Consider the following 16,164-nt stretch of genomic DNA (forward strand, 5'->3'; position numbering starts at 1 on the left):
CTCTGTCTGTCTCTCTCATCATGGTCACCTAAATGCACAGTAATGGCAGGTTTTGTAATAAGGCAGATCGCACTAACATAATATGCACTGTTAGTTGATTATTTACCTTATTTACCAAACTTTTGAGCGTTTGAGTCGCTTAGGCGCCGTGTTTCCTCCCAGGTAAATGACGCTCCGCAACGTGATGACGTCATTCGGGGCGACTGGAATCGATAAGGGAATCGTTTGCAAAAATGGCAAACAATTTCAAGGAATTGAAACAGTGGGAACGGGTTCTCAACAAGAACCGGTTTTCGATACCCATCCCTACTCAAAATATACCTCTCACCCCTTTTTGTTTATCCTCCCGGTCGACTAAAAGACGCGCAGCCACGGTAATTGTACAACTAATGGTGGTGGTGCGTGTATGCGCCCAGATCAGCTGTTTGCGGCCCGGGACGGTGTAACTCCGTCACATCATGTATAAATCTTATAAAGTTGTATCTGTCTTGTGTGAAACTTGTATGAAAAGCATACAAGAGTGTAAATAGATATAAGATCCCTTGAAAAATTATATAAATGAAACTTGTATGTTTTGGATACTTCCTAAAACAATATATGAAAGTAATGAGAAAGTGGCCACTTTCATGAGTAAATCATATAAGCCTTATATGATTCACTATATGAAGTAGGCCACAACGTATGCAAGTTTTTTATAAGTTTTTACTATTTCTTTTCCATATGGGTAACACTGGCCTTTCCCATGATGATGTTCCAGACGTACCTTTTGTGGAGCAGTTTGTACTTGCAAAGTATTTTTCTGTAGTTTCTCTTTCATAAAAATGTTCTCCTTCTGATGTCTCTCCTTGGTCTGTGCTGTCATTCTGTTTCCCAAGAGAAACACATCTGTAGAACCTATGCCTTTATATATTATGATTGACGGATTACTGTTATGTTAGATTACTCACATTATCACATCATCAGACCTTATGTTAATTTGCCCTTGTAAATCTGGCCCCTAAAGAGATGGGATAATAAGCAGCTTGAAAGGCAGGAAAAAAAATAATTTTAACAAATGGCATCCAGGGTTTATTCTAAAGATCATACTGTACCCTTGAGCCATTTTATCACAATGAAGCCCAATGATGCAATGTCTAGAGAAGCTCCATTTGAAAACGGTCCATTATGAGGAGATGTGTTATCCGTATAGAAGAACATCTGATTGATACCTAGATTACAGATTCAAGTTCATACCATTTTTTCTGGCATTTATGAATGTTACAATCAGTGACATTTTTCATATAAATTTCATATTCTTTTACTGCTTCATCCAACAGTGGTTTTGCATTTCGCATGACCTTTTCCAGTTATCCCCAGTTAACCACATCCACCTCAACATGACCCTGTGAAACCGAAAGAATTGTCTATACTGGTTAAAAGATCAAGAAAATAAACATATTACAGTGTTTTCTTTCATATCTGCATGAACCGCATGCACACTCAACAATATTCTCAGCTTTTTATAAATTTGAGCTGCGGTCTTGTTCTAATACAGAACTTGGACTTGCTTTTTAGTTAGTTTTTTTTTTAAGCAACTAATATCTTCAACAATTTTTAAACTTTTTATAAGTTAACCATCAGATTGAATCCCTGAATTTCCTTCAGTAGTAAGTTTGGTGGGGTATAAAGGTTGTTTGGGTTTTTTACATGGGCTCCTGGTAAATCCACCTACTTATTAAAGAACATTTATCATGACCCGTATTTCCCTTTGTGTTCCACTTTGGGCAACACCTAAAGGTATTGCAGTGATACCACACAGGAATATTCAAATACATTAGAAAAAAAAATCTCAGCTCTGTTCTGTAAAGATTCACGACTGAATGGCAACCAAGCTTTTCTTTAAAAACAAAAAATACATACATTCTAAAAAGAAGACTTTATCCAAAAGCATTCCTTTTCATCCAGTCTCATACAAGCGTTCCTCGACTGCTGACACCATCAAATGAACAGAGAAGAGCGGATGAAGGGAGGATAGAAGGGGGATCGGATGAGCAGGAGGTGGAGAAGGATGGCAGAAAATAGATGTTTCTGTCGATTTTGCAGGAGAAAATAAAGGCGTGCAGGACAGCAAGGCTTAAAGCCAAATCAATGTTGTCAGCAGCTGGCACTTAAGAAGAGGCCATTAAAGTTTAAAAAGTTTGGAAAGCAGTGCTGGAATTAGGGCCAAATGGGTTAGAGGTAGGGGAGCGCTGGCTTCCATTAAAATCAAAGCCAACGAGAGCTGACAGATCCTCTCAGGATTCTTGCAGTCCTCCTGTGTTTTTTTTTTATTGTCTTCTCCCCTTTTGTCATCTCTCTCTCTTTCTGTCTCTTTCACTCTCCCTTTGTCGACACTTTAGTCTATGTGAGCTTTCTATTCTTTTAATTATTGTTACTTCTCACCTTTGCGTCTTCATAACTCAGAAATCACTGTCCCTCTGTGATAACCACAGACTGTAGTAAAAGATGGACAGAGCTTTTGGGGCTAAAGTAGGAAGTCCCTAAACCTGTTTTCTGGGCCGCTCCTCTGGTTGCAAAACTATTTTTAAATCCCTGTAGAACCAGAACCACGTAAGCTAGCGCAATCATTTTTTTTTGCATATGAAACAGGAGGAATTGTACTTACATCTTATGCCATCAGCTTGTCCTAAGTCATGGTTTCCTTCCACAAATGGCTTTGCAGCAACAAAAACATAATATTCCAGAAACACGCTTTGCCGATCCGATCAGCTGTTCATAACACTTCCTACGTTGGAATAGACGTCAGCGTGAACTGTCGCATGTCCGCCATTACCTGCCCGAAACCGGAAGTGATGTCATTTCGCGGAAAATGTAGGGGGTTTTTTTGGGGGTTTTTTACCATCGGGGCCTCATAAGCCTATACTGGCCTTTTTATAAGTCATGTTTGACTTGATGCTTTTCTGAATAGTTTCTGGGATGCTTAAAACTCAAATTGCGCTGCTGGAAATAGTTTATTTTGATGCATATGCTGTTTTTTGGCAAATTTGGCAAAAAATGAAAGAAAGAAAAGGAAAAATGATTTTTAATTTTTTTGTAGTTTATTGCACTTTTTTGCAATTTATGTAGTTATTATGGACTTAATGCATACATATTATTAAAATTTGGGCTATAACGGTTGTATTGATGTATAGCAACTTGAAATGCTCCCAAAAATGCTCCCAAGCATTTCACTGCATATCGTACTGTGTATGACTGTGTACGTGACAAATAAAATTTGAATTTGAAAATGGCACTGCAGCATGTAAAAATATAAAGATAAGCTCTGGCGGATGTGATTCTGTGGTAGGTCTTAAAGGGTTAACTAATTGAAGGTTGATAAACCTGAGTATACGTTAATGCGATGGTCAAATTGCTAGCATATGAGCATACACAGTCCCTCGGTTTTTGAGTCAGATCAACTCCCTTTCATTATATCTTCAGTTTGAAGCTGCACATCAGGACTTTAATAACCAATGGGCATATCCATATCCATCTTTTTATATACAGTCTACAGTTATAAGTGAGACTGTTTCTATCCGAGAACAGAAAAGTATTTTGCAATAATGTCCGTGTTTATTGAAAGGAAGAGAGAAATAACATATTCAAGTTAATTTCTATGCAAATTAAACCTTGAAAGAAAGTCTTGACATTGTTTTTACTCAGATACTTTGTTATTGTTTTGCGGACACCCTGGCCCTAATAAGGGAGCATAACAGTTTGGAGGCTCATGCAGGAACCACTAAAATCAGTTTGGAAGGAGTCAAGTTGAAAGGAACATAAATGAAATGATGCAAGAAGACATGTATGCCACATAATATGCACTTACTTAATTGTCTATTCTATTTCATTTTTTTATATTCTGTCCCACAGGAGGTACTCACCATTTTACTCACCATTCACATAATGAATGGTGAGTAAAATTACTCACCCTTACTCATCATTCACATAATGAATGGTGAGTAAATTCCCAACATTTTGAACCACTGGACTTGTATTTTCTAAAGCAATGCACTTCTATCATTAATGTGGCTTCATTTTATCTGGATGACTGCTTTAATGTTAACATTTTAAAGAATTACAAATAACTTTGGTAGGTGAGTGTCTGTGAAATAGGGAATACGTAAGCACTTAGATGTGGGAGTTCAGTAGCTCAGACTAGTTATTAAAAATTCAGAGCAGAGAAGACTGCCAAATGAATACATAAAAAAAAGTGAGAAGTGTCTGAAGTAAGCTGAAGTTTGCAGTGAACAAAGTCACAGGAGAAATTTGTACTAGATCAGGTCTGGCTGAGAAGAAAACAGTGGAAAGACAAAGCCTGACCGAGAGCGCGAGGGATGTTGGGAGCACAGCAGACGCAGAGTAGGCACGTGCGGAAAACAACAGATGAAGTCGAGTAACCAAGCATACAGGATTCAACATTTCAGTCAGGAGCAGTAAACATACAAGGAACCAACAAACTTGACATAAGTAGCCAAGTTTGCTACCAAACAAGCACACAGAATAATCTAGCGAGCACTGAATAAACACTGGGGTAGATATGCTACTGAGGCTGATTGAGTGATTAAATGCATCTGTGCCAAACTGGTAGTTGCCAAGAGCTGGAAGGAGGTGCTACACAGGGCAAAATACAGACACAGGAAAAAAAAGCAGGGGCAAGAAGAAATGAAAAGGAAGACACAGAAGTCCTCATGAAGACTGAGCTGCATAGCGTTGGAGGTGAGCAAAATTAATAAGACACTTTTGTTGTTACGTAAAAAGTACAGAAATATGTTCCAGTAAGGCAGACCTTCCCAAAGTGTGGGGCCCGCCCCCTAGGGGGGGCGCAGAGCCATTGCAGGGGGGGCGCGGCATGAAAAGGGAAAAAACAAAACAACGCTTGGACACTGCTAGCACGGGGCGCCCACACAAACGCAAAGCAGGAGATGAAGCATAGCTGAATATGTTTCCAAACCAACTTCATTCTAAGCCAAAGACTCGAAAATATGGTGAAGCATATCTTCCCTTTGGCTTCACCTGCAGAATTGGTTTTCCCTGCGTCGAGAGCACGCGCTGGGCTGTTTAAATCACGGACAAACTGTCAGGGCTCTGTGTGCGGGCAGGCGGAGATGAGGATCCAAATGCAGGACTCGGAAAACGGAATGCAACTCAAAACCTCAGCTTTATTGCTGGCAAGAAAACAAAACATGAAGTGAAGACTGAACACTGAGACCAAAAAAGACACAGGCATAATCTGATGGTACGATGCAACACTGGGTTGAGGACAACACAGGGCTAATATACACAGGGTGGTAATCAGGGAATGGGTAACAGAAGGGAGACACAGCTGGGGGAGATCAGGGCTAATGAGACGGGGGAGCTAAGCTGCACACGCTAACATAAGACAAAGACTTTCACAATAAGACAGGAAACAAGAACCACTAAATAAAGATGCAGACACGACACTGAGAGACAGACTAGACACTGAACAGAAACTGCAATACACATGAGAACCCAAAACCTAAGAACTGATCCCTCACCAAGAATAACAGAAACAGATCTATAATGATAATAATAATAAACAAAGCACCAGAACATCAGAAAACAATCCATAATGCAAAAATAAACCAAAATATAAGAAATTCAAAATGCTGGGTCAACACTGACCCAGAACCGTAACAATGGAGCAAAATGTGGGTGTGTGTGGTTGGAGGATGTGTTTGTGATTGTGCGTGTGTGTGCGTGCGTGCGTGGGCGGGGGCGAGGGGGGGGCAAATATTTTTCTTTTAAAACAAAGGGGGGCCCAGCAAAAAAAAGTTTGGGAACCACTGCAGTAAGGGAAGCTACAAACAATTAGAATGCCCTTGAGTAAGGTCTATGAGTTCTAACAGTGGCAGTTTTCCAGTGAAACTACAACTTTGTAAATAGAAATCATTCATTTATTTACTAAGTGGGAACAAAATCAACTGCAGTGATGTGTTTTCCATAAATGCAAGACATATAAATTCCATGATGACTTCCCCATCTGTGGGCAGGGTGTTAGTCCCATTTTTAACAATTTATTACATGCAGAAATCACACAAACCATTGTAGTTTACATACTGGTTTGCAGACGCTAAAGAGCTTTTGCATGCTCATACATTGGTGTAGAGTTTGCTTTCATTTGCAAAATGTGTAATAATGAGAAATAGAAAGTGACTTCATGTTGCATATTGCTGCTTGCATGTTGAATATTACTGCATTTGTTTATTTAACCTGGCGTCCACATATGTGGACATCACATTTTGGGTTGTCTAGACCAAAATACTAAATTTTGCTCTACAGCGGCCTGATATCACTTACGAGGACATTATACTGCACTGTTCTATCAAAATTTAAGACCAATGTCCTCATATGTGCATCTCATTTTTGTCAGGAACAAAAATCAGGTAAAAAAAAAAAAAATCTGGCAATTCTTTGTTTTTACATTCTTCAGTTCCCAATATGCCCAAAGTTCAAAGAGAAATTAAAAATGCATGATATGGAAGAGTTCGGGTCTTAGGAGGTTAAAGATATCATTTTTTCTATATGTAAAGGTGTGAATGTGGTATACCAATTTCACACCTCCCCTGTCACCAGGAAGTGGAATCCACAAAGCTGTATTATCATGTTGTTGGCACAACAAAACCATTTGGTCTTTACTATGACTGCTATTATTACTATAATCATTATATAGGGAGTGCACGTTAATTTTTGTTATCATGGTGATAATAGGAACTAGTTACTATGTTTAAATACAATTTTTAGATAACTGAATTTAATTTAATTAGTTCAACCACATGTATTTTAAGTGTGGGCTGTATTTTCTCACCTCAGGAGCAAGAGCTGTGTGAAGTCTGAAGCAGTCTGAACAAATAAGACAAATAAAAAAAAAATGAAGACCAAAATCTCTAAATGCAGAATTAAACCTGATAAAAACCGACAACTTTTTTCACTTGCAGCTTTTTTGGCAAAGTTTCTTGATCACCTTAAACTCTTTCAAAAGATGTCTACAATACCCAACATGGCACATTTGCACATCTGTATGTGCTTTCTACCAGTGAGTTCAGCGAGGTGAAATCAGGTCAGCTTACACAAACTTTTGAGAAAGTTAGGTTACCATGGAGTTTTATTGTTTGTTGACACAATGATGGGGCTTATTAAGAAACTGTAGCCTGGAGGTATTATTGGGGTGGTACACTGGGACTAAATTTTTTTTTTCCTCACTACTTCATGTTTTACCTGCGGGTAAGGGAGAATAGTAAGTAAATTAGAATGCTGGCAGGGGGTAACTCGCTGTTGTACCAAGTGATGCTGTGCTGTGGAAGCCTCACAAACATATAACTATATACAAGTTAAATGCAAAACATGCACGCAAAATCTTCAACCCACAGATGAAGAGACGCACATGCATTTTTATGCACTGATACACACACATACACACAAACATGAACTCAAAGGACACGTCCACAGCTGCCCCCCTGCTCTCTTGGTCTCCAGAGCCTTTCTGTTTACTTCCAAAACTTGTTTTCATCAGAGTGTGAGGAATAGATTAACAGATATCTGCCAATAGCTCTAAGTAGTGTATGTTTTTTCAAAGGTGTGATTAATGGAAATTTATTAGCCTACTTCACACTCCCTGAGGTGATCGTCATAGATGTGTTTGTTATTTTGTCACTCTCGGTCTGAGTGTTTCATTGTGTGTGGGAGTTTTGTCTGTCTGTCTGTCTGTCTGTCTCTCTCTCTCTCTCATTTGTTTTACCATCTGTCGCTGCATATGTTTGGGGGCTCATTTATTCTGCAGCTCTTACTTCCTGCATTTGTTGTGTGTTTGTACACATCATTTTTATAGTCTCTCTTCTTGTATACCTGTAGAAGTTTGGGTGAATGAATTTGTCTATGCCTGCACCTGTGTGTGTTCTGAATGTGTTTGTTTGTATGGTACAGTAGAGTAGGCTGATATTGCTTTATGTCCCTGCTACATCTGGGTTACTAAACTCTCAGTCTCTCTCCAGCCTCTGTCATTTAGTCCGTTGTCAGCTCCCATTCCAGCGTCCGTCCATTCAACAAGCCTAATGGTCTGTGTAATACACTCAGAAAGCTTCACAGCCTCCCACCTATTGGTGTTGTTGGAGTGTGTGTGTGTGTGTGTGTGTGTGTGTGTGTGTGTGTGTGTGTGTGTGTGTGTGTGTGTGTTCCATGTCCAAGTGCAGGGGGAGCAAGAGAGGAAAATAAAAAGAATGGGAGGCAAGGTGAGCTAAGGCTAGATGAACATAGAGGTTGGACTGAATCTATTTGTGTGGGTAGAATTCTGTGTGTGTTGTGAAGTAGTACTAAGATAAGATAAGATAAGATAGAACTTTATTAATCCCTCGGGTGGGTTCCTCTGGGAAATTCGATTTCCAAAAAAGCACAGCACCGACAGAAGTTACAGAGTTATACACACACACATATATATAAATACAGAGACAATATAAATAAAATATACGAAGGGGATAAATAGAATAAATAGGAATAAAAATAAAAATACAAGTGAATTGCACATTTCAAGTATTGAGTCTTTTGCACCGTTGACTATTTACAAAAGTATTGCACAAAAGGTATTGCACAGTGAGGTGAAGAGGCACTACAGCTTAGTTGTTCCCTCCAGCTTACTAGTGTCCTTTCAACCTCTCTTCTTCTACTCTTTTATCCTTTTATCCTCTCAGTCAAAGATTATCAAGTTAACACAGTTTTTAGTATTTTTCAGTTATGATTCAGTTTAAGTCAGTTGATTATATTTTGACACTGGAAACCGAATATACTTATTCAGTTTCTCGCTGAAAAGGTTGATATGAAGATCAGTAAAATTCTCACATCTTTCAACAAACAGACAAAAAACTTTCTATGACTACCTGAACTCACAAGTTTCCATATTTTATCAGTTCATTTTATCAGTTCCCTATTAAACCCGGGGTATTTCTTAGCAGATGCCAGACATAATTGCAAAATGAAAGAGAAGTTCATAGGGAACCAATCAAATTCAGATTAGCCCATGGTTATTATAATAATAATAATAATAAAAAAACGTATCTATTACCATTTTATTTATTATTATATTTTTGATGAAGGCAGCTACATTGCTTTCATTTTCCCAATAGCCACAGCTCATTTCTTCCTATACATGTCATACATTATGTGAATACTTTGGGGCATTCGATACAATAAATAAATGCAAGAATGAATCCATAAAACCCATTGCAAAGAGAGCCCATTCATTCTGAAATTACCACTTGGTTTTGTGGATGTGCCAATAAGGATTCGCTTTCAGCAGATGAAAAAAGTAGATAAAGACAGCCAAGAATGGTTTGAAAGGAAAAGGTAGTTGTGTAAAATCATTTTTAATATAATTTGACAGCTGCTTTAATGACAGTGATGCCAGAAACTATATTTATACACCTTTTTAGGACACTGACAACTGAGAAGTATCATGCTACTTACACACATTCAAGTGCAGAAAGTGTCCTCTAGGTATTTGTAGAAAATGAAAGATGGCATTGTTTGCATTTAATGGAAAACCTTATGGCGGTAATAAAATAAATTCTTGAAAAAAAAAACTTTTTTCTGGCTTTTTTACTCTTATGTGCTTTACTTTTGCAGATGCAATTTTGCACCCTCGTTTTTGTCCTTAACTATTCTTCCTCATGCATCTGGTTTCATCTTAAATACACCTAAAAAGGTGTCCTAAAAAGATGTTTTTTCTCCTTTGAAACAACTCCACTGTATACAGAGAGCTCTTTTTCTCTCTCCTGGTCTCTTTCCAGATGTTCTATCTCTGATATGTCCTCTGATGTTTTGCTCTCTCCACCTCCCTTCTTTTTTAATCCCAGAAAAATCTTGTCCTTTCACCGCCACCACGTCCCCCTTCTCTCTTTCAGCTAACTTGCCTTCAACCCTTTTGTTCCTTTGTTTTGCCAAAGGAAATCATCCATGAAAAATGCTTTGAACCCCCATAATTGCTACTTCCTGCATGTTTCCGTCTTCTCAATGCCGGAGCAATGTGCTTGCTAAACTGCTGCTGGAAAGAGATGGGTGTAGACACATTTCCATTCATACTGTATCCACATAAACAGCCACCCACACAGACTTGTATATTTGGACTGAAATGTGCAAGGAATGCATATGACACACAGAAAACCAAAATTGCTATTTTTAGAGCTTTAGATTAACTTGTAAGATGACAATGTTTATATTTTATTTTAATTTTTTTTGTTTTATTTTGGAGACTACATTTTTTTTTAAAGAATTCTGTACATTTAACTTGAAAGATGGAATATGTAGCTTACCAAAAGAAGTAGCATAAAAACCAAATTTGGACCAAAATGATGTTTTATCTTTGAGGACTATTTTAACTAGGTTATTACCGCATAACTGTTATAAACACACTATTACATACAAAGCGGAAAAAACAGCTGTAACTGTTGGCCAAAGACAAAAGGAAGAGGAGAAGAAGAAGGCATGTTTGGTGCCAGCGAGAGAGAAGGAAAGGCAGGACTGCAAAGGTTAGAGGAACAACTTTAAAAATAGGCTAAATGATGATGGTAAAGAGAGAGAGTTTGCTGATAGGATGGAGAGAAGGTAGATAAATTGTGTGCGCAAGAGACTAGACAGATGTGTGAAGCAAGGCAAGAAGCACTGGAGATGGATTCAAACTGTTAGTCTTTACTGTTTCAGTTCGCTTATATGTTATTTAATATTTAAATTAAATTGGTAGTGTTTGTCAAAAGAAAGAATATTGATTCTTCTGTTTATAATTATACCATTTTTTTTAATAACAATGACTATAAAAGTGAAATCTGAACTGGAGTGCTATTTAATCATGACGACGTGTACTTTGTGCAGTCATGGTAGTAACTTCAGTGCACCCCATGAAAATTAATAGTTTAATCATAAAAATAATGTGTAAAACACACACATTTTAATGTAATGAAGGCATGTCAGTAAGTACACGTATAAACAGAAGAAAGAATGAAAAGCACTTATTCATACTTGTTCACAAACAATATTATATTCACAGACACATCCTTTCCCACACTACTTGTTCTCAAGCACACACTGTCTCACGTGTATAGACAGCTAACGTCGAGCCACCTAATACTTACAGACACTTTCATTTAGAATGAATGTCATCACTAATCCGATCTTAAGCTTCATCAAATGACTTTCTCCCCTTTCTATCAATCCATCTGTCTGTCCATCCATAGTCTCACTTCTGTTATCCTTATTCCTTCACATAATCACCGTACATACATTTCTCTTTCTTGAATTTCCATCTTCTTCACTTCCTTTTTTTATTGATCTCTTCCTCGCTCTACCCTTCCTTGTAAGCCATTGTTACCCACTAATTGCCTTTTTGTCTTTCCAATGTCATATCCTCTTCTCCCCTTGTTTTCTTCCCCATTATTTCCTACTCTTCACCTCTATTTCCTCCAACTTCATCCTCTCTTTTTGCTGCACCATTTTGTTGCACTGATGTTTCTATTGTTTAGAGGAGAACCGATTTCCATTTCCTCTCTTAAACATGCATGCACCCAACTCTTGTCGCCGCCACATTCGAGTGCCGTACCCAAGTTTGTTTTAGATGTAGCTTTCTGTTACTGTGGCAAGTAGGTTGTTAGAATTAGATTTGGGCTCTGTTGCCAACCGTGACTGAGTCCTGCTCCTGTAAGGCTATAACTGAGCCCTGGCAGCTTTTGTTGGAAGCCAAAGGGAAGATGACAGGTGTGCACCAGGGACCTGTTAAAGGAATACCTTGACATTTAGAGATACTGCGGTATTTTCTTTTGTTCTATACATAAGTAAAGAAGTTCACACACCCGTTTTTTCACTGGCTCTTAAAGTGTCTCCTTTTCATTGTTACTATGTCTCATTAAAACCAATAGGCATGACAGGCTAATGAGATAGCTCTACACAGCTCTGTTAAAGAGGTTGCCCATTTTATTTAACACAAAATCATCTATTTCTTTTTGCCCATCTATTTCTACAGAGACAGAACTATGATATTAGTAACTTCTATTTTGTATTAAAGTCATTTTATCTACACTTGTTGGAGGCTAAGCGGTTCGAAGCTGTTGCCATTTTTTGTGTGAGACCAGTTACCATGGTTACGGTTGTGTGCCTTTCTTTAATGTTAGTAGAAGAATTATTATACCCTTTTTCACAAACACAATGCCCATGTCAAACTGCCCTACAGTAACAGAACAGACTGACTCTCCGCTTGTAATTTCCAAATTAAATGTCTGAACGGAACCGATCACTCCCCACTCTACAACTTGGTAGGCTCTTGACTGCAGAGTTACTGAAAATACGAATAAAAAGAAAGAACTTCTTTTAAATAAAATGAAATTATTAAGTGATGCTGAAGCCTATTAAGATACGAGGGAGCGCATTGGGGCTGGGAATAGCATTTACTGTAATCTGACTATTAAAACATTGATCAGGATTCATTTCTCATTTCAGTAAAATATACATTGTTGAGTGATGCAGAATTGATTCGATTATGACTTTATGAGTGTATTGCAGCAAGTGTAGGTAAAGGTAGTACTATAAACCATTTTAGAGATTTTTTTTATTTATTTTATTTTGTCTCTTGTGTGTAATGTTGATAGAGATCAGGCCATGTTTTAATTTTATGATTAATTAATTAATGTTGAGATTATGAAATTCCAGTTTTTATTTATTTATAGGAATTTGAGTCTCTTAAGTATCAAAGAAATCAATCATTTCAAAAGTTCTGCAGATTTGTCTTCATGTTAATGCATGTACTGCTTTTATCGAAACAGATACTCAAAGGAAACATAAGCAGCACACACAGAGCGCTTGTGTGTGTGTGTGTGTGTGTGTGTGTGTGTGTGTGTGTGTGTGTGTGTGTGTGTGTGTGTGTGTGTATACACTATATGTACGGATGTTGTTTATACAGCTCAAGATGTGCCCCGTCAGCTAACGTGAAATCATTAGTTATACTAATTGGTTCCTCACTACCGGCGTATCTTAATCCCTCATTCCTCTCTTCCTCTTTTTCCTACATTCATCTATTTCCCTCCTTCTGTGTCACCTATCTTCTTCAAACCACTTCTGATATGACATTTTGTCTCTCATTCTTTTATCTGACCCTCCTTTCCATCTCTTCTTCCTTACTCTTGCACTCATGGCAATTATATTCACACTTTTTCACTTCCCCTGTCCTCATTTCTAAAATGAAGTAGACAAATAACAGGGATGCAGATGTCTGCTGAGATTACCGTCCAGCCTGTGGGTATGTGTGAGAGAGCGAGAAATAACAAGCAGAGCTTCCTTGAACATTACAGAGTAAATAAATAGGCAAGTGAAGCTGTCAATAGAAGCGAAGATTGTCTAATGATTATTGCTTAAAACTCACCTTGTATCTTATGAAGACAGGAGAAAATAAGGCAGAAAAAATAAGGAAAAAACAGATAGTTTTTAGAAACAATTGTGTTTTTTTTAGCTGTCCACAAAGTTGTAATTAAGGCTAATACATCAATAGCTGAAAATGAAACTGTGTTCTTTTTTGATTACTGTAATCTCTTGTGATTCTTTAGAACATGATTTTTGTGACTGGGAAGCCACATCACTCTGTGCAGCCTGATAGTGGATTATACAGTATGTTTTCAGTAACTGTGCTTGATTATGGTTCAAAATGTATTTTCAAAAAATCAAACCAAGGTTATCATGTTAATCTACTGAACTACTTCTGATCGTATAATGTTCCAACATTAGAGTGCAATACATTTTTGATTTTTTGACTGGGTATTTCACTAAGCTTGTCTGGACACATAACCCAGATCCAGTGACACCAACAAGAAGCTGCTAAAAAACAGTGATTAAGTCCATCAAAGGATGCATTAAAATAAATTAAATGTGGCCTTTATTGTTTTGTTTTGTTGTTTTGTTTTGTTTTGTTTGGGTTTTTTGTTTTTTTATTATTTTGTTTGTTTTGTTTGGGGGGTTTTTTTTGGGGGGGGGGGGTTGCTTGCTTGCTTGTATGTTTGTTTGTTTGTTTTTTTGGGGGGGTGCATTTTTTGTATCAGCTTGTGAAAACTGTACAAAGGTTCAAACACTGGAAATCATTTGTTTAGCTAACTTGACATCCAGATATAGCAAAGAAGTGTTTAAGTACCAAATATTATTATCCTTATATTTATTTTTGTGTTAATATCAATAAATATTTACTTGATTTTAGAGAATCCAAAATAAACGACAACAAAAAAATCACTGAACACAGATTTGAAAATGTGTTTTTTGAGTGATCTCATGTTCAGATATGAACATTTTATTCTTATCTATCTTCTCAACTTTACCTGTAAGTCTTAATATTTGTTGGATGCTTTTTTGGTATTCAATAATGTTACTGACCTTGCCAACTAATATAATAATCAAATTATTCTCTTTTAGAAACAAGACACATGGAACTTTGCTGGCCTTTTGACCCTGTTCTTCCTTTATTTTTATTTTAACTTGTTTGCATTTTTCTGTGTAATTTTGAGTATGAACTACTTTTGGACTTATTGAGATTTTTTCCCCCCTTTCAATCTGTAGTGGTTCAGTCCAGTAGTGGTGGTACTGGCTTAACCAATCAGCTAGTACCACCTTGTTAAATGCTAATTGGTCAGCATTTGCGAATGTGTGATTGGTCCACTTTCTTCTGTTTCCTGTTTTTGTGTTTAAACACAAACTGTTTGATATTGTGTAATGAACCTGATGAAGGCCACAAGGCGAAATGCGTTGGTCACCCAATAAAGTTGTTCCCTAATACTTTAAGTGTCTCTGGAGTCTTCACATCATCAGATCTTTGTCTTCTCCATGCACCTTGGAAGTAAATGAACTTGTGCAAGTAAATTTTGTTGGCCTTTCAACCCTTTAAGAAGTCTGTTAAATTTCAAATAAGCATATGTTTTTAAAAGAAACTATAGAATTCAGATTCAACAGTTTGTGATCATTTTTTTTAATTAAATGTGGCGCTTAAATCATCTATCTTAGACAGTCTTATTCTTGTCTGATTTGTGATAAGTGTGATACAATATCAAATCACCTGGAACAAAAGAGCTGTTTCCAGTGTGTTTGTTTTCTGTTGCATGCTAGTACTTCACTTCTCTTTTCTCCCACTGATTTCCTTCCATTTCTCATAATCTATCTTGCTCTCTGCCTCATTCACTCCCACCCTACCTCTTTATCAAAAGAGACCTGTTCTACATAGAAATTCCTTTTTGTGTCTTCATAGATCTTTCATGATGACAACCGTAGTCAACAGCAAGAAGTAGTCATTGCCTTCAGCAATGTGACCTCTCTTTCGACGCACCAAGCATTCCTTGGTTTCCCTTTTTTTTCTTTTTCCCTTTTTCAAATTCTCTTTGTTTGTGCATTACTTTCAGCACCAAGACCATCCCTAAGAGCTTTGCCCCCTACAGCTGGATTCTTTGTAACTTTTGTTTCCATGTTTTATGCATGTTTTTTCTTTTATGTTTACAGATCTTTCTAGATGCCAACACTATCAGACTGGGCAACATTCCCCTTGGTAGTGCTGTGGATCCCCTGGAGGGAGCGCCTGCAGGTACCACCTACACCAAACAGACTGTGTACGAGCTTTGTGCCTGTGCTAACGGCAAGCTCTACCTGTCCCCTGCTGAGAAAGGCTCTACTTGCCAAACCACCAGTAACTTTTGTCTCTGGAGCTGAAAGCGGGAGGTCGAAATACACACGGGACATATGGACGATTGAGTTTGAAGCTAATATAGCCAACAGACTGAATCACCATGGATTTATGGCTTGATGGGAAGCTTTTGCCAGCTAACAGACTGAATCAGCATGAACTGTAACAAGGCGACAATTTCATGTCTGTTCACCAATCAAATAATATGGATTACAGCTTGGCAGGAAGCTAATGGTTGCTAACAGGCCAAATCAACATAGACTGTAGCTCGGTGTTAAGCTAATGCCAACTAAAGGACTAAATCAACAGAGACTAGAGCTTGAGCAAAGCTAATACCAGCTCACTGGTTGAATTAATGTGTTGGTGGGTAGCCAATGCCAGTCCAGAGCATGGATAACTTTGTGGGACACAAAAGCCAACAAGATCAGCTGATGGGTTTCATGCTT

At 37.8% G+C, this 16,164-nt stretch overlaps 1 protein-coding gene across 1 annotated transcript in view; it reads left to right on the forward strand.

Moving 5' to 3' along the window:
- Positions 1–15,744, forward strand: part of LOC146630856 (zeta-sarcoglycan-like) — a 183,135-nt gene extending 167,391 nt beyond the window's left edge. Inside the window, exon 7 of the mRNA XM_085354997.1 lies at positions 15,538–15,744. Coding sequence (XP_085211123.1) covers positions 15,538–15,744 — 207 coding nt within the window. The remainder of the gene's footprint in view (positions 1–15,537) is intronic.
- Positions 15,745–16,164: the final 420 nt, after the last annotated feature.

The sequence above is a fragment of the Diplotaxodon limnothrissa genome, linkage group LG6, assembly GCF_057381915.1.
Source record: "Diplotaxodon limnothrissa isolate DT_005_m linkage group LG6, D_limnothrissa_male_GT1.1, whole genome shotgun sequence".
Classification (NCBI taxonomy): Eukaryota; Metazoa; Chordata; class Actinopteri; order Cichliformes; family Cichlidae; genus Diplotaxodon; species Diplotaxodon limnothrissa.